Source organism: Leptonychotes weddellii, chromosome 4, assembly GCF_054177405.1.
Source record: "Leptonychotes weddellii isolate Sample4059 chromosome 4, ASM5417740v2, whole genome shotgun sequence".
Classification (NCBI taxonomy): domain Eukaryota; kingdom Metazoa; phylum Chordata; class Mammalia; order Carnivora; family Phocidae; genus Leptonychotes; species Leptonychotes weddellii.
The window spans coordinates 144,912,964-144,938,109 of NC_138372.1; the positions used below are offsets into that span (position 1 = coordinate 144,912,964).

General features: G+C 43.2%; 1 protein-coding gene across 1 annotated transcript in view; it reads left to right on the forward strand.

Moving 5' to 3' along the window:
- Positions 1 to 1,335: 1,335 nt before the first annotated feature.
- TRHR (thyrotropin releasing hormone receptor) overlaps positions 1,336 to 25,146 on the forward strand; it is a 26,566-nt gene continuing 2,755 nt past the window's right edge. Inside the window, exon 1 of the mRNA XM_081817210.1 lies at positions 1,336 to 2,664. Coding sequence (XP_081673336.1) covers positions 1,876 to 2,664 — 789 coding nt within the window. The 5' untranslated portion in view covers positions 1,336 to 1,875. The remainder of the gene's footprint in view (positions 2,665 to 25,146) is intronic.

Genomic DNA, 25,146 nt, shown 5'->3' on the forward strand with positions numbered 1-25,146 from the left:
CTTAAAACGGAGAATCAAACTATTCACCATATAAGGAATTTTGTTCAGGGCTGGTTTTTCGTGTCAGTTCATAAAATAAAAGTGGACAAACATTAACATTCCGTATATTCCGCTGGTGCCTGTGGAAGGGAGACACGTTTTCTGAGCCTCTATAAAAAACGGTAAGGATTTGCCCATGGGCTACTTTAGAGCAATAAAAGTCAAGCTGAAGTACACTTTTCTAAAAAAGCATCCATGAAGTTTCCTTTCGGAGCTGTGGTACCAGAGTGGCCCTGGCCTAGATTTCCACGGGATATTTTCACCTAGAGATAAATACACACTAAACGTTGCTGAGTGGGACAGTGGTGGGTATACCGGAGGTGGGTGAAGAGGGGAGAGGCACCTGGAACAGGTCGAGAGATTCTAATAAGTGATGCAGAGCCAGAGTTGAAAAACAAACTGAACAGATAATACGTAGGTTTAAGTCCGTGTTCTTAGCTCAAAGAGTTTTTAGAAAAATAATTTTACAAGCCTCGGCAGAGTGCAGCTGAAATGGTTTAAAATCAATTTCAACTCATCTTCCATTCATATAACACAAGAGGAGGGGGCCATCCTCACTGGCTCACTGGAGAAACGGTTTAAGGGTTTCCATCCTAGAGAAAGCAGCTGATTTCAGTTCAGACAGATATTTCAAGCTTCAAGGGCTGTGTCTGGACTGAGAAGAATTTGCTCTCCCCAAAGTCCTATCACACAGGGTGTGTAAATATATTTCAGGGCTGCTCGGGTCCTGGAGTTCCTGCAGGACTTAAACTAGAAGCAAGTGCAGTCCCCGCCGCTCCCGGACCCCTTGCTTAGGATTTCAGCCTTCCAGATGGAGGACGGAGTCATCAGCACATTTAAAAGGAGATCCTTCAAGGGGAGAAGATAATGAATCAGTGAGAAAGGACAGGCAGTTGGGCGGGGGGGGGCGGTGTGTGGAGAGAGGGCGGGAGAGAGGGAGAGAGCGTGTGTGCTCATTAGGGGACGCTCTCTGATTTGACAGGCTCGCCCCGCGGCTCCCCAGGCAGCTCCGGCAGCTGCGGCTGTGCTCGGGCCACACTCGCAAAGGGTCCAGAGGGTTCAGAGGAACTGCGATGCTGAGGACTGAGCGCTGCAAAGCGGTCTCCCCGTCCGCAAAGTAGACCAGACCTCCTGCGGGATTGGAAACTTGCACTTTCTACTGCTTCATCCACCGGAAAAAAAAAAGCAGGCAGCGCTACTGAGGGAAAGGTAAGAGAAGAAACTGGTCGCTATGGGGAAGGTAGGGCAGGGCGGCAGGGGGAGACGCAGGCTCAAAGACTTGGGGGTTTTGTAGCCCAGCGATCCCACCCTCTGAGAGCAAAGGAGGCAAACTCTAAATTCCTACCAAGCTTCATCATTGAGCCTCTCCGCTTTCCCCCCACGCCTGGTCCCTTTTTCCTCTTTACACTTTTCCCAAGCATCTGAGAGGTTTCTTTGTATTTCTTTTTCAGCTAGCAGATATCATTTAGCTTTTCCTTCTGGGCACCCTTTCAAAGTAGGGAGCTTCCTCTGTTTCTCTTCCGCATTTTTTCTCCATTAAGAGGAAACAGGTGCCTCTTATTAAGCTGGTTAAAGACAGTTCCTCCATCCTACACTAGAGTTGCAATAAAGGGAGTTTTCAGAAGTACATGCGAGCCCTGTTACTGGAGAAACACGGGAGGTGAAAGCAGAGGAAAAGAGCTACCTGCCCGTGACGGGCTCCATTTGAAACGGGGACGCTGTGAATGAATTTGGACTCTAACTCTTCACAGGGGGAGAGAACAGCTGAGATAAAGGAAGGCCACCGGGAAGAGGATGTTTTGAGAAGTGTTTCAGAGAAACTTCAAACCTGTGAAGATGGAAAACGAGACAGTAAGTGAACTGAACCAAACACAGCTTCAGCCAAGAGCGGTGGTGGCCCTCGAGTACCAAGTGGTCACCATCTTACTTGTGCTCATAATCTGTGGTTTGGGCATCGTGGGCAACATCATGGTAGTGTTGGTGGTCATGAGAACCAAGCACATGAGGACCCCCACAAACTGCTACCTGGTGAGTCTGGCAGTAGCCGATCTCATGGTCTTGGTGGCTGCAGGCCTCCCCAACATAACAGACAGTATCTATGGTTCCTGGGTCTACGGCTACGTCGGATGCCTCTGCATCACTTACCTCCAGTACTTGGGCATTAATGCATCCTCTTGTTCCATCACAGCCTTTACCATCGAGAGGTACATAGCGATCTGTCACCCCATCAAAGCCCAGTTTCTCTGCACATTTTCCAGAGCCAAAAAGATCATCATCTTTGTCTGGGCCTTCACATCCATTTATTGTATGCTCTGGTTCTTCTTGCTGGATCTCAACATTAGCACCTACAAAGATGCTGTTGTGGTGTCCTGTGGCTACAAGATCTCCAGGAATTACTACTCACCTATTTACCTAATGGACTTTGGTGTTTTTTATGTTGTGCCAATGATACTGGCCACCGTCCTCTACGGATTCATAGCTAGGATCCTCTTCTTAAATCCCATTCCTTCAGATCCTAAAGAAAACTCTAAGACATGGAAAAACGACTCAACCCATCAGAACAAGAATTTGAACTCAAAGACCTCTAATAGATGTTTCAGCAGCACAGTATCTTCGAGGAAGCAGGTAAGCAAACCTGAGCCAGCAAGTCCACGGAAACAGTGTGGGATAGAGTTCCTTGCAGGATGGCATCAACTTTGCCCTCCTTAGCTGACGGCAAAATCAAAATACAATCATGCCAATGTTTCACAGTGTAAGCGTCTGCTTTACATGTGAAATCCATCTCTAAAGCAACTGAAGATCTAAAAATAGGTGGGGGAAATGTGAGAGCACACCAGCAGGTATCAGTGGAGGTGCTGGGAGGATAGAAGGAAATATAAACAGCAACTCTAGAAATCCACTTTTAAAATGTGTGCGATTCTCTGGGAAATGTAATCGAAATACCTGCACCATTGGTGGCTTCTCTGGGGAGCAGCTGGGTAGCTTTAAGAATTCTATGGCATGACAGAGATTTGATAAGATAGTTGGAGAAAAGATGAGTCAGAGCAAAAATGAAACTTTCCTACCGTTCTACAGCTTCTCACTGAGATTTAATAACTGAGAGGGGTTCCCGGTCCTGGGCTTACTAGTTTTAGTGGGGAAAGAGCCTATCACCTTCTCCCTCAGCTCCCTACAAAGTGTCCCAGCATGCAGAAATGGAAAATGCACTCTCCTTAGGAAATGTTCTGGTAAAAAGGCTAACACCAACCTCAATTCATTGGTTAGAAAGAATGATTACATTTTTTTAAATGTGTTTCTCCTGGTAAGCGTAACTAAAAATCCCTTTAGCTTTCAGATCACCAAATGTGGATGTGGTTACAGCTAAATAGTGGTTTTCCTAGTGGATGAAGTGCAACTTTGTTACAGTAGATACAGTTTATAAGGCAATATAAGAATAAAATACTTGTATATCATGTACATTTTCAGCTATATTTACACAATTGTTCTAAGTTACTTAATGAACTTAGCTTTCAGTTCCTTTTGCTTCTTTGCTGAACAGAATAAGTACATAGGAAACATTTATTCTCATAGCTGAGAAAGAAAACTTGAAATCAGCAATACCGGCTCTTTCTCTCTCTTTTTTCCCCCTGCAAGGAATACAGTTCTTCCTGTGTGCTTAGATAGAAACTGAGCATACTTTTTAAAGTACGCATATGGATTATATACATGCTATTACTTCCGAAACTCTAGATTAGCTGATATATGAAGAATTTTAATTGGACATATGGGCACACACTGAAATGAGCTGCTAATAAATGTGGGTGTTGTAGATATGCATGAAATGAATAAGGAACTATAACTTAAAGGGAGTCTATACACCATTTTAAATGATACTTTGAGATTTGATTTAACAGAACATTTTTTATTAAGGATACCAGACAGGAAGGACCTGAGAACTATTGCCGGCTCTTGGATTCCTATTGCTTTGGGTCTAGCAATGCTACCTAATACAAGGCTTGTTTGGCCATCCGTTACCCAGAACTTGATTAAGGGAAACTTAGAGCTGTTGACCATCTGCCAAGACAAACATTAACAAATACAGTAAGAAGGTAAAGAATATGTACATCTCAATTTGAGATCAAACATGGGTCAATGTCTGCAGCAAGGGTCAGTGAGTAAATTTGTTCATTAGACTCCAATTTATATTCTTGTTGTAAATTCTAAAAAAAAATTGTCTGGTCTAATGTCCTTCTTCTCAATTATAGTCATTAGTACCTATCAGCATTAATAATGTGCTTTAAATTGCTAATTATGTTACATGTTCACACTCCTAATTCAAAGCTGTTACAGATAGGCTTTATAGAGCCTTTATAGAGGCTGGTGATAGAAGAAAAAGTCAAAGATTTGGCTCCAAACAATCCTGGGCTTACATGCCAGGGTTCTAATCGAATAGTATGACCTTGAATAGGCAGAACTCTCTGAGCCTCAGTTTCCTAATCTAGAAAAGGAGGATCAATAGCAGCTTCCGGGGTTGCAATGAGGGTTCAGTGGAACATCTTATGAAATGGAGTGGTGATTAACACCTGACAATTAGCCTCTTTCCTAGTTTTATATTGTGTTGGCAACTGTAAGACAAATATGGATTCATTCTTTAAAATACTATACACATTCACCATTTAAACAGATTAGCTGTTGAACAGATGTGTATATGTTCTAGTAACTTCTCTAAGGAACTTTTTAATTATTAAGGCATTTGGAAATGTATTCGGAGCATTTGGGTTTGTCACAATCGCAACACTGTCAGAGAGCCTTCAAGAGGGAGGGGCCTCAAATGTCCCGAAATGTGCCAGTCAGTCCTGCCCTTTGAAGAAGTGCCCTGGTACAAATGGCAATAAGACCCCCGCTGAGAGACACAGGATAGTATATGAATCCACAGAAGTGCACTGAAGTAATATGTCATGAAATTCAGTCTTGATGGGAGATGGGATGGGTGTTCAGAGAAGAGAAAGAAAACTGTGGGGCTAAAGTGATCAGGGAAGGCTCCCTGGAAGAGGTGGCATTTGAGTAGGCTCCATTAGGATGGAGCTAATTTGGAAAGTAAAAGTCAAGAGGGATAGCACGCCACACACGAAGGACCTGGCTGGGATGAGAATGTTACGGGTTTGGAAAGGAGACAAGGAAGAGCCCACGGGTGGGATTTTTATGGTGTCGAGTGATCTGGTTGACTAAAATGAGTGACATATTTGGGGGAGCAGTAAAAAGGAAGATTGCATTAATTAGGAGTGTGTGTGTGTGTGTGTGTGTGTGTGTTTAAGAGACAGCTAAGGGGCTGTGAAGGATCCCAACTATCAGGCAGAGAAAGGAGTTTTAACTTGGCATAGAGGCAACCAACAAGGAGGGTGGTGAGCAGGAAGCAAAAGCGAGCAACCTGGTTTGGAGGGGATGATCAATATGGGGATGAGACAGATTTGGAGGGCAGGAGTCAGGTGACAGAAAGGCCACTTTGGAAATTGTTGGTGGTGATTCAGGCATGAAGTAGTGAGATTCTCCATCAGGAGAACTTAAAGGAAGGTGTGAACCAGAGACATGTTTCAAAGAAAGAACGGGTGAGGTGTGAACACAACAGAAGCACCAGCTGAAGACAGCCCCACACCAGGGCTCGGAGCCTAGGAGACATGAGTGCCCCGACTGATGAGTAGGGGTGAGAGCCATGCAAGGGAACCAGTTTTGTCCAAAATCAATGGGCCTTTCCTTTGGCTTTTTTCTCTTCTAAAATTGTTCTTTTCTCAAATCTTCAAAAGGTTCAAGCCTCCACCTCCTATAACCAAGAGTCTTTTGTTTCAGTATTTTCTCTGCATTCTTTTTCTTTCAGGCAAGTTTAATTTACATTTTAATAAATATTCTGTCTGGGACAGGTCTCTCTAACCAAGTTATTAAAGTCAAATGTGCATAGCCTAAGAGAACTCCATTTAAAAAGGAAATAAAAAAGTATTTATACGTAAGGGATAAATGTGCATTTTTATTTGTTTTTAACTTTTATCCCCCATGCAGAAAATCCAGATCAGAGATTTTTTTTCCCTATTATTTAGAGATTTTATTATATTTTAGGAAACTGACTAAATATTTGGTAAATTGAATCAAAGGAATTACTCAAAATAATGGCTTGGAACTTGGAACTTAGACAAAGGATTATCTGATTGACTAAATCTTTGGCTTTACCATTGGTTGTTTTGATATTGAAGAGATACAGTTTAAATGATCCCATTTGTCACATTTCAGCTCTATCCACACAGTGCCAGAAGAGCTGTCAGTTTGGTCATTTCTGGCGTGGGGCACTGGGTAGATAAAATATCTGAATCACTGACTGTATATTCCAAAGGAATTGATTGGTTCCTTTGGTATTTTGGAGGCACAAATAATCTTGGTAATGGATTATACTACGGATGCAAATATTTGCTTTCCAAGGGATGCAGGGGTGTGCAGAATATCATATGGAGCAGACTACCAGTTTTCTTTTGCACTGAGTCTCCCTAATTCGTTCCTTTTTCCTCTGGTGGGGGAACTGTGGGACAGAGTCCAAATGCAAACTCCATGAGTTTATGGCAAGTTTTTCATTATAGGTTTTATTTGACTAAAGAAGGCTTTAAAATACCGGTCTTTGTTTCCATAAATTTCTTACAAGCCTTCCACCTTACCAGAGGAACATTGCTCACCCAAGAAACAAAAGATCCTTTCCTTTTTAAAGCAATCCATCCTTTTGTTGCTGTTGCTATTGTTATTGCTGATGACGATATAAAAGCAATCATGCGTATTATGGAAAACCACAGAAAATGAGGGATAAGAGAAAAGGTATCCTTTACCCCACCTCCCAAAACCACAGTTTATTAGCATTTGCTTATATTCTTTTTCTTATGTTTTCACTTGGTCCTTTTAATATAATTACAGTAATATATATATGTGTGTATATGTATATAAAAATATATAATTTATACCCTGCCTTTACATAAAATGTTGAAATTAATATTCTCAAGGAAAATAGCAGGGTAAAAGAACGTGGGTAAGATTGAGTCAGTTTTTCTTAGCCTTGATTTTCTCATCAATAAAAGGGGAATAACAATTACTCATAGACTGTTCAAATCCAGTGAGATGCATGTGACCAAATTCATGTTCGCTCTCCTCCCGCCGGTCCCCTCCACTACCCTCCCCTCTGGCCTGTCCTTCTCACTGCTCTGCGCCCCTCCTCAGCACGCTCTGCTCGTGCAATAGGCTCCTGGAAAATGAAGAACCGAGATAAATAAGGGGCTTAAATATGTCTTTTCTCTTCTCCCCCGCCTCCCTCCAACTGCCTCCAGTGCTACTTGCTTTTTCAAGAAATCTTGAACAAGGAAAACCCTCCAAGACAGGAGGGAAAGGAGGCCTAAGAGTGTAATAGCAGGCAGTAGGGCTGGTATTTGGGAGGTTGAAGTCCCTTAGGGTGTGTGGGGAGATTCATCAGTGGTTCATCTTACCAGGCAAATTAATGATACTAAACTCTTCAGCATCAGGCCTAAATCAGAGGTTTCTCAAGTTTACAGGGAGTGTTTTCACAAATCCATTTTTCATTTCTAATCGTTTTATTTGTCGCATTTGTCTGGGTTCAACTGTATCCTTCATAGTATAAAGGTCACTAAGATATGAAAAAAAAGTGTGATTTTTTTTCACTCGGCACACAGGTACCTAAGTGAGCCATCTTATTTTTATCATCAACGAATAGCTTTCCATTTTCACATTCCCATCCTGTATAAGGAAAGACTTTGTACATACCACATAAACTGCCTCAGTGAAAATCCCCTGCAGTTATGTGCATTGTGTCCCTTGGTTAGATGAACATTGTTTATTCCCAGTTTTACATTTGTAGCTTTGAGACATAATTTCACCAGGAGAGAAAAATACATTTTCCTATATGCCTACAAAAAAGGAGAAACCTGTAGTCCTGCAGGATTCTTAATTTGGACACACACACCCATGCCTCTTAAAATCAGCTAACCATGAGGTGCACCTGGGTGGCTCAGTCAGCTAAGCCTCAGGCTCTTGGTCATGATCTCAGGATTGTGAGATCGAGCCCTTTGTCAGGCTCCGCACTCAGCGGGGAGTCTGCTTGAGATTCTCTCCCTCTCCCTCCGCCCCCTCCCGCCCCCGCTCAAGCTCTCTCTCAAATAAACAAATAAAGCTTTTAAAAAAATCAGCTAACCTTGAAAATGACAAACTATATTTCTTTACATAGCCTTTTGTGCATTCTTCAAATGGCAAGCAGATATCCCAAGTTCCAGACAGAAGAAGGCTCGGCTGGTACCCTGTCTTTAGGCTCCTTTATGAGTTGGGGGAAGAGTGAGAGATTTAAAGCTAGAGTGAGGTCAACATTAAGCAAAATTGTGGAGTAGGCACTTCATATTCAGTATCCTCTTCAGTTTAATGAAACATCCTCTCACAATCCAAAAAAGCGCCTAGCACTGGCCTAAGTGTGGAGGACACAGGGACATGTAGAGACGAGCTCTTCATCTTCCAAGGAGCTCACTGTTGGCAACGTGCACAAATAATCCTGAGCAGCCCATTGTGTTCTGGATAGAGGACACGGCATCGGGAGGGGAGGAGCAAAATGGGGGAGAAAGGAAGGAGGCTTTATGGGGTCCGTGACGTTGAGTTGAGCCTGTAAAGATCGACAGAACATCTCAAAGCAGCACTGAGAAGACAGGGAGAGAAGGAAGAAGCAGAGCTCCACAGAAGAGAGGCCGGGAGATGACCAGGCAGGTTCAGGGACAGAACAGTCTAGTATCGTTGCAGTGGGGCCACAAAAGGCAGCTGTCCAGTGAAGGAGGTCTGCGGCTGTGGCATCTGACTCCCTTCTTGCTTCTGCAGCCTCGCCCTTTGTCATTCCACCTGCTTTCGTCCCTACCTGCTTGAGTCTCTAGCACGGAGCTCTAGCAAACACTTCATTGCTTTTTGGACATCATGTAAGTGCATCAGATCCAATGTGTCTAAAACTAAATCCATTATTTTTCTTCATGAGTCCCAACTTTCCTCTTTCTTATCTGATAGTCCCAAGCCAGAAATCCGGGAGTCCTTCTAAGGTGCCTTCCACCCTATATAGCCAAGTCTGAGTGATTCTAGCCCATAAATCTCCTGTTTGTGGTGCCCCACGTACACCACCATTGTCCTCGATCCCTGCTTCCCCCGTGCTCTCATTCAGCACATACCTCAGCAGCCTCTTGGGCTCCAATTCCAATCTCCCCCAAATCATTCTGTACATTGCTCACTAGGGGATCTCTCTAACAGATATGTTATCCAAGTGATTTGTATAGTTCCCTGAGGCCTACAGTTTAAACATCTTAGCATTAACAAATAAGATCCTGGGGGCACCTGGGTGGCTCAGTCATTAAGTGTCTGCCTTCAGCTCAGGTCATGATCCCAGGGTCCTGGGATCGAGCCCCACATCGGGCTCCCTGCTCCGCGGGAAGCCTGCTTCTCCCTCTCCCACTCCCCCTGCTTGTGTTCCCTCTCTTGCTGTCTCTCTCTCTGTCAAATAAATAAATAAAATCTTTAAAAACAAACAAACAAACAAATAAGATCCTGGCTTCTTCCTATGTGTTCAGCTTATTTTCTTGTGGCTCTCCTAACTTACACTTTATGCTGCAGTGATCCTGAATTATTTGTAGTTCTCTGAACTTGTTATGTTCTCTCAGCCAGAATGCCCTTCATCTGGCCAACTGCCCATGATCTTCCGAGTCTCAGATCAAATGATGCTCCATGCACCCCACCAAGCCTTCCCTGAATTTCTCAGGCCGACTTATATAACTAAATGCCTAGCTATAACTACATATGTTAGGTGTTCTACCTATGTTTCCATAATACCTTGCATATACTGCTAGTTTAGTAATTCTTAAGTATCATAATTGTTAGTCTGTCCACCTTCCTACTGCCATTAATATCCTTAAGAGTAGGGCCTTGTGTTCTCAGTGACCTCAGCACTCTGTCTTGCGTATAGCAGGCTTCCAAAAGTGTGTATACACAGTTACGTTGCAACCCAAAAGCATAGGCTTTGGAAGAGCAGGTTGTTAGCATCTCTTCCCAATTCCATGTTCAGTGATGTCACACTAGTTGCTTAAAACTGGCCATGGGTGGAGTTTTGTAATCTACAGAAATCAGCAAGTATGACAGTTCAGTGCCTTTCTTTTTTTTTTGTGGAGAGCCAATGGTTATATATTTATCAGCACACTTCTGTGTGTATGTGTGTGTGTATGATATAATTTTACATATATAACGAATGAAAGTATAAGAGAGTACATGCATGCTTACTTTGGGGCTCAGTCAATTCCAACACTATTTTGCTCCGTGGAGAATTGCTGTTGATTTATGATATACCCTTCTCTGATTCTAGCTAAAATCCTCTTGTTTTTTATTGAATCCCTTTTTTAATCCCTTTTTTTAAAAAAAGATTTTATTTTATTTTAAGTAATCTCCACGCCTAGCATAGGGTTTGAACCCACAGTCCCAAGATCAGGAGTCACATGCTCCACTGACTGAGCCAGCCAGGTGCCCCTATTGAATCCCTTTTTTATTCCGAAGTAGCCAAACTAGCAACTATCCAGTATAATGGTGACTATGCAAGTAGAAAAGACTTTTTATGGAGATTTCCCCCTCCCAGACAGGACAGGCTAACTTAGAAATATGGCAGACTCAAATAATAATTTACTTTTTATACAAAATCCTGTTGTCTTTCCAGTGAGCCTTTAAAATACTCTCTGTAATGAGAGAGCTACACTGGACAGGATGGGGAGAGAGGCAGAGTGATAGCAACTCAGAGAAGGAAAACAATGTGAGCAGAGGTATAAAAATGAGAATAAATCTGAGTGCCCCTATGTGACTCATTTTCCTAAAACAATTTGCACACATCATCTTCTTTCAAAAAGAATATCCCCAATTTCCTCTGACTAGCTTTTAAAACTCTCTAATATCTGACCCTTTCATCGTTATTTTTGCTTTATCCATTATTTCTTTAATTCAATAAACATGTATTGAGTGCCAATTTCAAGCCAGGCATTGCTCTGGAAAACCAGTGATAGTCACTATCTTAAGGAACTCTCAGTGCAATATGAAAGATTGCCATTAAAAACAATTGGAGGGGCTCCTGGGTGGCTCAGTTGGTTAAGCATCTGCCTTCACTCAGGTCATGATCTCGGGGTCCTGGGATCGAGCCCCACATCAGGCTCCCTGCTCAGTGGAGAACCTGCTTCTCCCTCTGCTTCTGCCCCTCCCCCCACTTGCGTGCTCTTTCTCTCTTTCTCTCAAATAAATAAAATCTTTAAAAAAAAAAAAAACAATTGAAAAGAAGTTTGGGCCGTACAGTGTGTATAAGAGGCAACAGAGAGGGGCAAACACTGTACTTAAAGCCCCCAACAGAATAAGAGTCACTTCCACTCTAGAATGATGAGGGGGTATTCACCAGGCCAACATGAAGAACAAGAAGACCTTCAGACCAGCAGAAATAGTCATTTATGTAACCAAGCTGAGCCCAGGGCGAGACCACAGAAGGCCCTGTGTGTCATCTGAAGGTGTCTGAACTTGATTCTGTGGCACTGGGGAACCACTAAAGGCCTTGACTTTTGGGAACTTTGCTCATAAAATTGTACAACCGAGCCATCCAAGAACAGGGAGACAGAGATGAAGCTTTTGCCATCCAGACAAGAAGAAAAGAAGGCTTCAGTTAAGGGGTAACAGTAGGGATGGGTGGGAAGAGATGTATATGAGAAATATTTAGGAGGTAAAGTCAGTAGGATTTAACAACGAATTCTGTAGATGAAGGAGAGAGAAGTTCCTAAGCGGAGTTCCAGATTCTCAGCTGGGGTGACTGGACAGGAAGCGGCGTTATTAAGCATGGCACAGAGCAAAGAGGAAGAGAGGACTTATCTGTATTTATTCCTTCCCCATAGATTCAGGCGTGTCACACCAGATTTTCCCACACCTACCAAGCTCATTTATATTTTGCAACCTTGATCGTGTAATTTTTTTCCCACCTGCAAAGCCCTCCCCACTCCTAACGCTTCCATACCTATCTGTGAATCTCAAGTTCCCAGGTCAGGCTGCAGTTGGATCAAGAGGTCCCACATATTGGACATGTATTGGAAGGCAGGTGAGCTCCATCCCCCTTGGCGTTCCCATTCCAGCGGGCCTTGGTGACCTCTGTCTGTCCCTTTCAGGACTGTAAGCAGTTCCCACTTTTTGTGCTTTAAATGCCTATTTCAAAGCTCCCAGCTCTCCTCAAGCCATCATACCGGGAATGTTTTGCACTGAAAGTTCTCCCGTGTCCGACCTCTCCTTTCTAGCACTCCTTCCTCAGCGCCTGTGTCTCCTGGCCCCGCCCACCCCTCTGCACTGCAGACCGGCCGGCCCCTGCTTTGCCCACCTATTGCCCAGCCCTTTCGGGGGCCCTTAATCGCCCTCCTCCGGTTCACCCCCCAAAGTGCTGCTAGGATCCTCTAAAATGCACACTTGATAACAGGGTTAAGATGTCTGGAATCGCCAATATCCATCTGTCTTCCAGGCATAAACACAACACCATGATCACGGCATACTGGGACGTCTCTGATCTGCTCCCTGCTTGTTCCCCCAAACCCATCTTCTCCCTGTTCCTGGCCCACCGTTCCACAAACAGTTTCCTAAACTGGCCCCACTGTGTACTGCATCCAGGCTGCCAGCATTCTGCAGCCGCTCCTTGGACCTGTCACTTACAACCCGCCCGTCCAGGCTCACCCCTCGGCGCGGGCTTTCCTGAGCCCACGGGCAGCGGTGGCTGGGGCTTCCCCTCCCCTCGGCAGCACTTTGTCCCCGTATCCGTGCGCACACTGTGTTGCTGTAATACTTTGTTCAAGTGTCTCTCCCACCAGATTGTTCATCCCACAGCGGCCGGCAACATCATCCCATTCGTTTCTGTGTCCACAGCGCCTGCCATGGTGCCTAGGGACATATTGATAAATAACTAGTAAAGGCTGGGTGTAAGGAATGGGGAAGATGGAAGGGTCAAATATGACCCTAGCAGTTCTTTCCAACCGCAAGTGGTGGAATTGTTGAGAGAAATGTGGAGGGAGAGAAGTTAAAGGCACTGTCAGAAACCTACAGTTTAAGAAGAGGATTTGGACATTTTAGATTGTAAGTCTTTAGGATTTGGAAAAATTTACATTGTAAGTTGAGTGGTCAAGATCAAATATGGGCCTTTGGGGATCATTAAAATAATGGAAAGGAGATATAATTAGTGTTGAATCTAAAGAGAGGGAAGGAGAGGCTGACAAAAATTGAGCTCTGGAGGAAATCTTTATAATTAGGAGGCTGGAAGAGGACTGGAGTTTTTGCTGGAGACAGAAAGACCTATTTTTCCCTCTTGGAACACGGCCAGAGGGCCAAAGACAGAGTTTTAGTGGATGCTTTCCCTCCAGTTGGGAGGGAAAATAAAGAAGGAAGAATGAGCCAAGGAGAGAGAGAAGGTTCAAGGAGAGAGAAGTTTCAGTTAAAAGAGTAAATAAGTGGATTTATGTAAAACTGGGAAGTCATGGCCTCACGAACTAGAATTAAACACAGCTCTTCGTAGATGCATGCAAGGTACACGAGAAGAACTTAAACTACAAATTAAATTCGCTCTGAAAATTAAGCAAGGCTAAATGCGCACACGAAATAGAATGAATAATGCAAAACACCTGACGGCCCTATTTCGTTGCAATAAAAATAGATCCAGTCATTTTGGAAAAGAAAATCCTGCCAACCTTTCATAAACAGCCCTGGTGACTTTTGGCTGTCCCTCTAGGATAGCTTGCCTGAGAATAATTATCTAGTACTTGCAAGTAGCTAAAGCGTCCTGTGCCTCTCCATCCTGTGCCTTCATTGTTGTGAGTTTTCACGGGATTTATGGCTCTGGGAGAACTCAGCAGATTTTCTGCAGGCAGCAGCTCTTCGCTCAGAGAAGGAGGCCGTGACTCTACGAGAGGCAGCCCCATGGTGAGGGTGAGAGGGAAGAGAGGCAGGGTAAACGCAGAGCACCCCATGAATTTTCAAAGATCATTTGTAAAGTCGAGTAACGGGAGCCTCCAGCAATGTGCAGGACTGATACACTGCCATGCTTCTCTGACAGGAGTTCAGCTTGGTGACTGATTCTACTTGGCAAACATTTGAAAGATTAGGCATATAGAAAATGAGGGTGGGGGAGAGCAGGAGAAAAAAATGTGCACTGATATATTTTCTGCTCTACAAGGAAAGCTAGGAATAGGCTCCGCTTCAGGGTGAATTTACAGGAGAAATATTTAACTAGAGAGTATCACGTGCTAGGATGGATCTCCAGCCTATTTCTCTATTAATCAATTAGGAGCAATCAAGTCAATACTTTTGTATAAACCAACTGTAGTGCACAGTGGAGGTATTATCCTTGTTAAATTATTACAAACCCTTCCAGTGTGTTATTAAATGGAATGGGAAAATAGTGCAGGTAAGGACAAATTTGCACCCACTCATCTATGATTTAATTGAAAACCTACTATGTATCAGGCACTGTATTAGGTATGAGGATACAAACATGAGCAAGTTAGAATTCCTGCTCACAAAAGGTTCACAGTCTAATAGGAAACACAGGAAAGTAAAGTGATAATTCCAGCCATAAAGGAATAAGTGTTATCATCAGAAAAAGCACAGAGTGGTGTACTTACAGTTCTCCTCACCTAGATGGCTCGGGGGTAGATGGGCGTCAGAAAGGCTTTCTGGAAGAGACTCCTGAGCTGCACCTTGCAAATTAATTGGTGGAGGAGTATATTTCAGGGCAGTGAGCATATTAAGTTCAGCTTTGCCCATGTTGCATTTGAAGTGTCTGGAGAATACAGCTTACAAGGTTACAGTTTGAAATACAGAGTTAGAGCTCAGAAGAGACACCTGGCCTGGAGATTGAGATTTGGAGCAGTCAGCGTCCAGATGGTTGGTTGGGGACTCTGGGGTAAATACGATTATTGGGGGAAATTTTGTGGACTAGAAAAGAAACCCTGGAGTAGCCAGAATTCTGGGGGGAATGGGATGAAGAGCCCATGAAATAAACAAATAAAAGGAATAAATAAACTAATAAAACAAATAAAAGGAATTGCCAGAGAGGGAGGAAGACAGCCAGGAGAATGTAGAGTCACAAAAATGAAAGGAGGAGACTTTCCATGGAGGTCAACAGAAAGAGGTAAAGATAACCAAAAAAGCACCCCAAACAGGCACTGGCAGGCTTTGTGAGTAATTCCCACAAAGTGTTAGGGGGACTACATTAGCTCTCATGAAGTTGTGAATGAATGGATTGGGGCAGGCAGCAGGAAACTGGACAGGGAGTTAAGAGTAGGCAAGTTTTAACACATTTGTGAGAGAGAGGGGCAGCTGGGGAGTGCACAGTAATGACAGGGAGAAAAAAGGCAGAGTATTTTTGTTTCCTTTGTTTTGTTTCCTGCCTAAGACAGGGGAAACCCAAAGCCTTTATTTATTTATTTTGAAAGATTTTATTTATTTACTTGAGAGAGAGAGAGCGAGGGAGAGCACAAGCAGGGGGAGGGGCAGAGGGAGAAGCAGACTCCCAGCTGAGCAGGGAGCCTGACATGGGCCTTGATCTCTGGACCCTGGGATCATGACCTGAGCCGAAGGCAGATGCTTAACCGCCTGAGCCACCCCTGCGCCCCAACCTGAAGCCTTTAAATCCTGGTGGGAAAGAGCTAAGCAGGGTGGGAGGAACTGCTTGCAGAGACATGAGCCAGACTCACTGTTGCTAGGGCTCGGTCCCTGCAGAGGCACGAAGGGGTACCAGCAAGAACACAGGCAAAGCCATAACCTTGGAGAGGGCAAGGTAATGGTAAGCCTGTCAGCAGCATTGCATCTAACTCACTGGTCCGTCGGCAGCACCCTGCACAGCGTGTGGTACATAGAAGTATCAATGAGTGTCGAACAAATGGATAAATGTGTGACTTAAAGAGAATGAATGATACAGGAAAAGAGATCGGGATGACCATGGTTGCAGATTATTTTTAGGTTATGGGGTAGGAGGTGGCTCATTCCTATAGGCTGGTCTCTCTTTTCTTGGTGACACGGAATGGAAACTCATGGACTAACAAGCATGAAGAGACATTGGTGGAGCGAGGGGCCATGAGCAGGGGCATGGCAGTCCATTGTGGGAAGTGGGAGAGGGAGATGACGGGGGAACGATGGCAGGATGAAGTCCCATTCACATTTAGAAACAAGGAGCTGGTGTAATAGTAAATGACAGGCAATCTGAATTTCTTAGTGACGTCTAAACACTTTGCAGTGGGCCTGTTCTGGGACTCATTCCCAATAAACATCTTAAGCAAATTAGAAAAACCCATCCCTTTGTTTGGGCAACCAAAGGCACTAATCCTGAAGGTTTTTAGGTGTGTGGTGCCATATTTAGATGAGCCATTTCATTGTCCTCAAGGTTGTTTCCTGTTCTGTGACAAAGAATGACACCCCCGCGACCAATACAATTTTACCCTTAGCACTTCATTCCCTTTCACTGGGGCGAGGATCTTACCATAAAGATAGATAGGATGTGATGCCACACCAAGGGCAGAGATTTCTACATTTGCCACCAAGTTCCATCTAAAACCCTGCCTCCAAATCGACGGAAGTCAGGTGCCTCAAAATATTGTGAATAGGACCAGTTCATGGGCTATAACTCCTTCCTCACAATCTTGAGCCGGGTCTCTGCTTTATGAGCATCCTCAGCTGACTTGTCTGGTGTTCACAGTCTTTTGCCTTCCCCTCAAACATCCCGGCTATTTCCAATTTATCAGTGAGGGACGCCGGGAACATACTTAAAAGTAATTAGCCTTTTGATAAAAGGAACACTACTCCATTTTGCAGACAGTTCTTGACTTTACTTTGCTAGTGACTTTTACCTCCTAGGAGGAGGGCATTATGAAGTGCAAATACTCTTAATAAACAGGGATGGGCGGAATCGAGGGTGCTTGACCCTTCTCCTGTGGATGCGAGCACACTGAGTCTCTGTGCCTCACAAGACCCTCAGATACTAAAGGCAAAAGCCAGAGAGGGGTTCCACATAAACCCTTTCTGTATCGGTGCTCCACATCACACACGATATTTGTTGATTCCTGAGGGAGCTCTCCCAACTCAAGGAGTCAGTGCCAGCCACTCAAAATCCAGTGCAGACCCAAATTTAGACAGGTAGAAAACTGCCGTTATGGACTGTGGCTTTTTTTATTGTTATGTTAATCCCCATACATTACATCATTAGTTTTTGATGTAGTGTTCCATGATTCACTGTTTGCGTATAACACCCAGTGCTCCATGCAGAACGTGCCCTCTTCAATACCCATCACCAGGCTGACCCATCCTCCCACCCCCCTCCCCTCTAGAACCCTCAGTTTGTTTCTCAGAGTCCATCGATGTACTGTGGCTTTTAAGCTAATGAACGGTTTCTGTTACTGGCTCCTTCCCAACTCTGCTCATTTCCTCAGAATAATTAATTAAGAATGGTTATTAAGTTGCATCAGGCTTATTGTACCATCCTAAACATGTTTTGATAGACAGTTATCCATGCATATACCACAGGTAGAAAATGCCGTCTTGGATTTATTTTTTAATCACAAACATTGAGGTACTGAAAGAAAACTCATGTTCCCATGATGCCCAGTGAGTCAAAAGACAGAAAATTCTGGGCTGTGACAGTGTGAATTATCTTCTCAAATAATTTTTAATGGTCATTAAGAAGTTCTTGGTAGCATTGAAGAAAGGTACTCTAATTTTTGCAAACGGATACCTAAACGTAAGTGCACTTTCAGACAATCCTGCTGTCTTTTATAAAGAGTGAAAGTAAAGCTATTGTAATTAGAGTTCTGTTTATTCAAGGTTATCTTTCTGCCTCAGCTCAACTGACCCAATACGATCTCAGTTTTAAGGATAGAGTCAAGTTCTTTAGAAACCTTGAGGAATATAAAGAATTCTTTCAAAAACAATAACGTATCATGAAGATGACTTGAATCACGATGGTTTGCAGTGGTAAAATTCGCGAAACCATCTTCCCCTAAAGAGCAATAGAAACGTCTTCATTCAGAAGGAAAGCATCTCGGGAAGCTGTTACACAGTCACGCTAGGGAAATGCTGTGCACGAAAGCCTCTGTGGTGAGCAGTGATTCATTCCCTTGGGTATCAACTAGCCAATATTTCATACATATGCTATCTTTGCAGTCATCAGAAAGATTTGAACATATTATACCTTAGTAATGTACCGTAAATTTGTTATCCGCTTTTATCTTACTCCCAAACCCCCGAGGAATAGGACATGTTCCCTTCAGTACAGAAGCACATCCACACACAAATTGTAAAGGGAAGCAGTGTTGCCAACGCCCCAGGAGCATGGAGAGTTTTGAAAATTTCCCCCAAGCGATCCTCAAAACCTCTGCATCCCGGTTTGAGTCACTGCCTAAATATTCTAGCTTAGATTCTTCGGTTAATGTCATGCACCAGGTTCCTTGTCTGCTCCCCCTCCCACCAATGTAACCTGGAAAAGAGTGTGGCCCACCTGCATGGCGGTCAGTCGTTTGCTCGCCTTTCAGGTGGCCAGTGTTCCTGAGCTCAGACCGTGCGCTAGGTATGGTGCTCCGGGATGTCTGCACAGCATCACATTTGCACCTAGGACAGAGGTATAATGTATCATGTCATTTTAAAGATGAGGAGTCTGAGATTCAGCAACATTAACCTCAAGGTCATCCAATCAAGAGATGGAAGAACCGGGGATCGAATGCTGGCATCTAATCCAAAGCCTCTGATAGTAACATTATACTCTCCTTCCTCACACACTTGCCCACAGTACTAGGATCTCAGAGATGAGGTACGTAGCTTAGGCCTTATCTGCCTAAGAAAAAGGGCACTTCTTAATAAGGTGACAATTGTATTGATTCACGTGTTCCACAAAATGTGCTGAACACCTCCTTGAGTGTTCCTGGCCCTGCGTGAGACCTTAGGAACACAGCAGTGAACAAGTAAGACAAAAACCCTTGTCCTGTGGAACTTACATTCTAAGGAGGATGGGGGAAACAGTATATGAACACATATACAGTATATAAATATATACACATAGTGTATCAGATATTGGAGAAAATGAAGCAGATGAGGAGGATATGAAATGACGAAGTAGGAGGGAGATGATTTTCTATAGGGTAGTCAGAGATATAAAGTAAATAGCCCATTTTCAGAGTGTAGTGTTATTTTGACTCTATATGCAGACACGAGCAAATGTCGCTCACAAATCAATGTCTGAAATGACAGGATTTTTCCCATTAATGAAATGCTAAAACACCAGGCCGGCCTACGTAAGTCATTTAGCTTTTATGCACAGGAAGTATAGCGGTGATACTCTTCGGTTGTCTTTCATAAGCTTTTAAAACACTTATTCTAGAAGAAAAGGCATTCTCCATTCTAATTCAGACGGAAACATTTTCCACTGGAGGGGGTGGAGACCTCTAGGTAGGTCAGAGATTGACAGAGGTTTGTGATCAGTGTTCCTTTACCCACACACAGCATTAGTTCTCTTCATTCTCGTAACAGGAAATACGATGTCTACCTAGTTCCACCTGAGCAATAAGAAACAGTTGCCTTTGTAGGGACAGATAGTTCAAGAGGGCTTTTCGGCGGCAGCCAGAGCGGTTCCAGCATGACGGGGGCAAACTGTTTGGATCAAATCCCAGCTTTGCCACTTGTAAGTGTAGATGGGTTCCCTCGCGGGTATCATGGAGATCATGGTAGCACCTTCCTCACGATGCTATTTGTGGAGATTCGATGACTGTATATGTAAATGAAACACTCAGAACAGCGTCTGATGCACAGTGATGAGTGATTCCTATTGTTAGTTTTAAAATTAGCTTTGCTTTTCTAGCATTTACTATGTTCCAAACACTACATAAGCCCTTGATCAACATCATCTCATTTATCCCCACAACCTGGGAGATAGGTAAAATTTCTCTCACCACTTTTACTGAAGAGAAAATGGAGACTCAGAAGTTAGAGCTGGGCCCCGAGTCCAACAACTGGTAAGTGCTGGAGCCAGGATTCCGGCACAGATGAGGAGAGTCTGATAGCAGAACCAAGGGACTGGCCATCAGTCTGGAAGTGCATCCTCTCCGGCCGATTCTGGTACTGGTTTCTACACGAACTCCTGAATCCAGCATCCGTAGGAGCGCACATCTTCTGGGAAAGTAGCTCCCAGGATTATTAAAAGTACTGTATCAGCAGGAAATTTTTGTAGGTGATATTTGTTTAGAGTAGTAATGCTCATTGATGATTCTGTCATAAGAGAAGTCAAATTTTCAATCAAAATTTTGGTCCCCACGCTGAAAGCCAGCATTATTCGGTCTGTATTTCTCATAGGAGCTGTTGATAATTAGATGAATAATTTGAAAAAATTCGCCATAAATCACAAGAGTGGTTTGAAATAAGTTATGCGCCATTTACCTTGCTTTACCAGAAGAATTGGACTATTCCACTGGTTGGCAAACTACGGTCATGGGCCAAATCCAGCTCCGTGGCTTGTTTTTCTAAATAACGTTCACAGCCACGCCCAATCACCCATGTGTCGTTCGTGGCTTCTCTCACAGGGGCAGAGCTGAATAGTTATGGCAGGGACTGTAGGGCCCAAAAAGGCTAAAATACTTACTGTCTGGCTCCTTATAATACAGTTTTGCTGACCCTTGAACAATTCCTATTTAAAAGTTTATTTGTGAAAATGTTATATACTTGGTACAGGTATGTGAAGGGTGCTCAAGAAATAAATTATAAATACATATTAAACAAATATTATCCAAACAAGAATTACCACAAAATTACCCCAAACAAGAAAGTTCAAGCTTAGGGGCGCCTGGGTGGCTCAGTTGGTTAAGCGACTGCCTTCGGCTCAGGTCATGATCCTGGAGTCCCGGGATCGAGTCCCGCATCGGGCTCCCTGCTGTCAGCAGGGAGTCTGCTTCTCCCTCTGACCCTCCCCCCTCTCATGTACTCGCTCACTCTCATTCTCTCTCTCTCAAATAAATAAATAAAATCTTTAAAAAAAAAAAAGAAAGTTCAAGCTTATCGCAGGCAGCCTAAGTTAGCAGCTAGTGTATCCCCTACCGTCATCTTGACTCTATATCCCCTAAAGAAAATGCTTTGCCCATTATATGGGAGAATCCTTGATTTCAATGGGCTCTAAAGTACAAATTTAAGATGCAGAGTGACATCCAGAGAAATAGTTTTCTACGGCTTCATGAGGGACAGAGAAACCACAGATGATTAGATGTGACAGCAGACAGAGAAGACAGTACAAGAATGACTGTCAAAGTGGGTTTGTATCTTTTGTAGGCAAACCCCACTCTGGTATATATTAATACAGTATCAGTCAACATTGATAATGGGAAATGACCTCAGCATAAATCATATTGACTTAGCATCTCTTTCGTTGTTCACATTTCCTGAGTTCTTTGTAACATTATATCCAACAACTGTTTATTTTTACAGAATAACATGTTGTTCCCTGAAAATTTTCTTCACCATAATTCCAGTCTGATCTATCATGCCCCCTTTTTGAGACTGAATCTTTACACATTGATTTTAATTGTTGACTCTAAGCATTTTTTTATTTTTATTTTTTAAAGATTTTATTTATTTATTTGAGAGAGAGAGCACATCAGAGGGGGAGGGCCAGAGGGAGAAGCAGACTCCCCTCTGAGCAGGGAGCCCGATGCGGGACTCGATCCTGGGACTCCAGGATCATGACCTGAGCTGAAGGCAGTCGCTTAACCAACTGAGCCACCCAGGTGCCCAGACTCTAAGCATTCTTTAATACCAAACCTTGATTCAAGAACAAGAGATAAAAATATGCAGTACACTGTATTCTTGCCATCAAGATCTTACATATTAGAAAAGAAATCAGTCCCCAAATAATAATGACATTTGTGATTAGGACTGGAAGTACCAAACAACCACATGGAACTCCATGGAAAAGGCAATACTTAGAGTAGCATTAGTGAATTGTTCATTCATTCATTTCTTGAATATTTTTGGCACCTACTAGGTGCCAGACCTTCATGCTGCTACTTGCGTGTAGGGTAGGTAGAAGCCATCATGCTAGAGATGAAAAAGAGACAAGAAACAAATAAACAAATAAAGCAACAGGATCCTCTCAGAATGGAATTGTTAGTACACAGAAATAAGCAGGGAGAGGGGCGCCTGGGTGGCTCAGTCAGTTAAGCGTCTGCCTTCAGCTCAGGTCATGATTCCAGGTCCTGGGATCGAGCCCTGCATCGGGCTCCCTGCTCGGCGGGAAGCCTGCTTCTCCCTCTCCCACTTCCCCTGCTTGTGTTCCCTCTCTCACTGTGTCTCTCTCTGTCAAATAAATAAAATCTTTTTTTTTTAAAAAAGAAATAAGCAGGGAGATAAGAGAGAATGTAACCTAGGAAAAGGTTAGTACCTGCCACTGTCTCTAGAAAGTTAGTATTCTCTTCTCTGGATCTCTTTCTCTTCATCTATAAAATGAAACGAATACCTACTTCATAAATACTGCAACGATTAAATAATTCAATAATTATTTAATTATTATTATTGTTGTGGTGCTGGTGGTTGTCACAGTCTTCTTGGCTATTTAGTTAAATCTTCCACATTTTCCCAGAGATGGTTTAAATGGTGTGTTGTATATGGAAGCCCATACTCTATGCGGATGCTTTACATAAATTACATCATGTATTCTTTACACTTACTCCTATTTCACAGATGAGTATACTGAGGCTTACAGGCATGAGATATCTTGCCCAGTTTTATACGGCTAGAGAGAGGCAGAACTAGAATTAGAATCCAGCCTGTTCCCTCAACCACTATATTAATACCACCTGGACAATACCATTGAAAAGAAACTCTAATGACTTAATAATCTGTGGTAAAAGCTTGGACTTCACAGCACATGACCAGCATGCTGTGGTTTGCATCAGACACCTTATAGACTCATGTAGGTTTTTTAGTCAAACCGCTAAAAGCAGATAAATGCAAAGTAGCTCCATTCAATCTGTTAGGCAAACAAGGGGTGATAAAGTTAGCACCCCTTGCCAAGGACGCAGATTTCAAGACAGGATAAGGAATATAACAGCACCTCATGTTAGAAAGCTATAGTATATGCTTCAGTGTGTTTTCACATCCTCCTTGGAATTAATCCTCAAATATATTATATTCACATATTAACTGGGACATCAAGGCTCAGAAAGCTTTGAGGGGTAATGATTGACAAAGCTGACATTTCAAACCAAGTCTTCTGATTCTGAGTCCCATGGCTAGCCATCAGAGAGCTAAAAATCAGTGAAAAGTGTTGAGTTTATAACTTGCTGAAGGAAAGAAACATACTTTCCCCATTTGGCTGTTGTTGTGAGTTCTTTTGGGACAGCTAGAAAATTCTCTCTGTAAGTCCAGATAGGCCCAAGCATGGTACAGGTAGTCTCTCCTGGGATAGACACAGATAGAGAAGGAGCTGGCTGCCTTCCAGGTGCTCTTAGCCCCCATGATAAGGTACTTTGTCCAAGATCTTTAGGAGCAAGACCACTAAATACCCACTAAAACTTTGGCAGCCCTGAGAGCTTTACTTCTATTTAGAGATTACCTATCTTCCCCTCCATCATTCACATTTTACATTTTAAAATATTCTCATTGATTTCCCATCCCCTGCTGGGTGAGCTGAGGGATTGTGTGTCTAGATCACTGTCTACAGTGTTACCCTCACCAGGCTGTAGGGCTGGAGAAGCACAAGGGAGAGATGAGATCTGGAAATATCTCCCTCAGAAAGGATCAGTATCTTCAGAGAAGTGTTAGACCCAGCAGCTGGATGCCCAGCTCACAGCCAGCCAAGATGCCTCATTCGGAATTTCCAAGGTCTGGTTCCAAAGAGAAAAATGATCAGGAGAAGTAAACACATCCTAGAGAACAACGGTAAGAAAACCCACGCGAGGTGGTAAGGCAGGGTTTTCCGCATGCTTAGTCATTCACCGGTGATTTACCTGGAAGAGAACATTTAGAAAAGGCTAAGTAGCACACTCAACCCACAGCAGATGCACTGTAGCCTTGTTCCAGGATGGCTCATGAAACAATTTAGAATGACATTTTATTTTCTACAGTTGAGATGTTATTATAATTTGAATCCCAATTCTACTGGCTGAGTTTTCTCCTTCCCAGCATGTTTCCAAACATCGGCCTCCTGTGAACAAGAAAACATCAAAGCAACAGGAAGGGAGACAGCCTTTCATCTCCCACAACTATCAGACTGTAACCAATCCTCAAACCTCCACATTACAATAGCTGCTAGTGTTGTGGGACGTTTTGTAGCGAATCCTAAAGTCTAGCTGCAAACTTTATCTTTAGTTCTCCACTGTTAACAGGAGGGCCCACAAAATGGAAACGTTCAAAAAACATGTTCCCTCAGAACTGAGTGGAGGGAATAGGATAGCTCTGGCAGGTGCTGAGATATAACCCTTGGGTGGAACTAGGAATTCATTTTTCATTCTCCTGTTCCACTCTGACAGTCTTCACCACATCTAAACTTTCAATCCACCTGTTTCTTGGTTTTGCAAACTTCAAAAAAAAAAATTTTTTTTTGCCCCCAATTCAAGGTATTATAGTGAAGAGAAGAGGGAGACTTTGCAGTGAAATACCCATGCCCTTAAAGTGTGGCTTTCGTTCATCAGCATAGGACTTTCTTGGCATCAGTTTTATCCTCGGTAAAATGCAGATACAGTAGGGGCTGATATGAAGAAAATGCCAAGCACACTGCCCAGCACACAGGAGACATTGCATTTATCTGAATGCTCTTACTCCCTCATCTGCTAATTTCTTTTTTTTTTTTTTTTTGATTATAAAAATTTACTGCTGAGAAAGATGGAACCCTTATGTTTGAGGCCTAATACATCTTTCTCCTATTATGGGTGCTTTCTCAATTCTTCCTTTTTTTTTTTTATTCTTATGTTAATCCCCATACATTACATCATTAGTTTTAGATGAAGTGTTCCATGATTCATTGTTTGTGCATAACACCCAGTGCTCCATGCAGAATGTGCC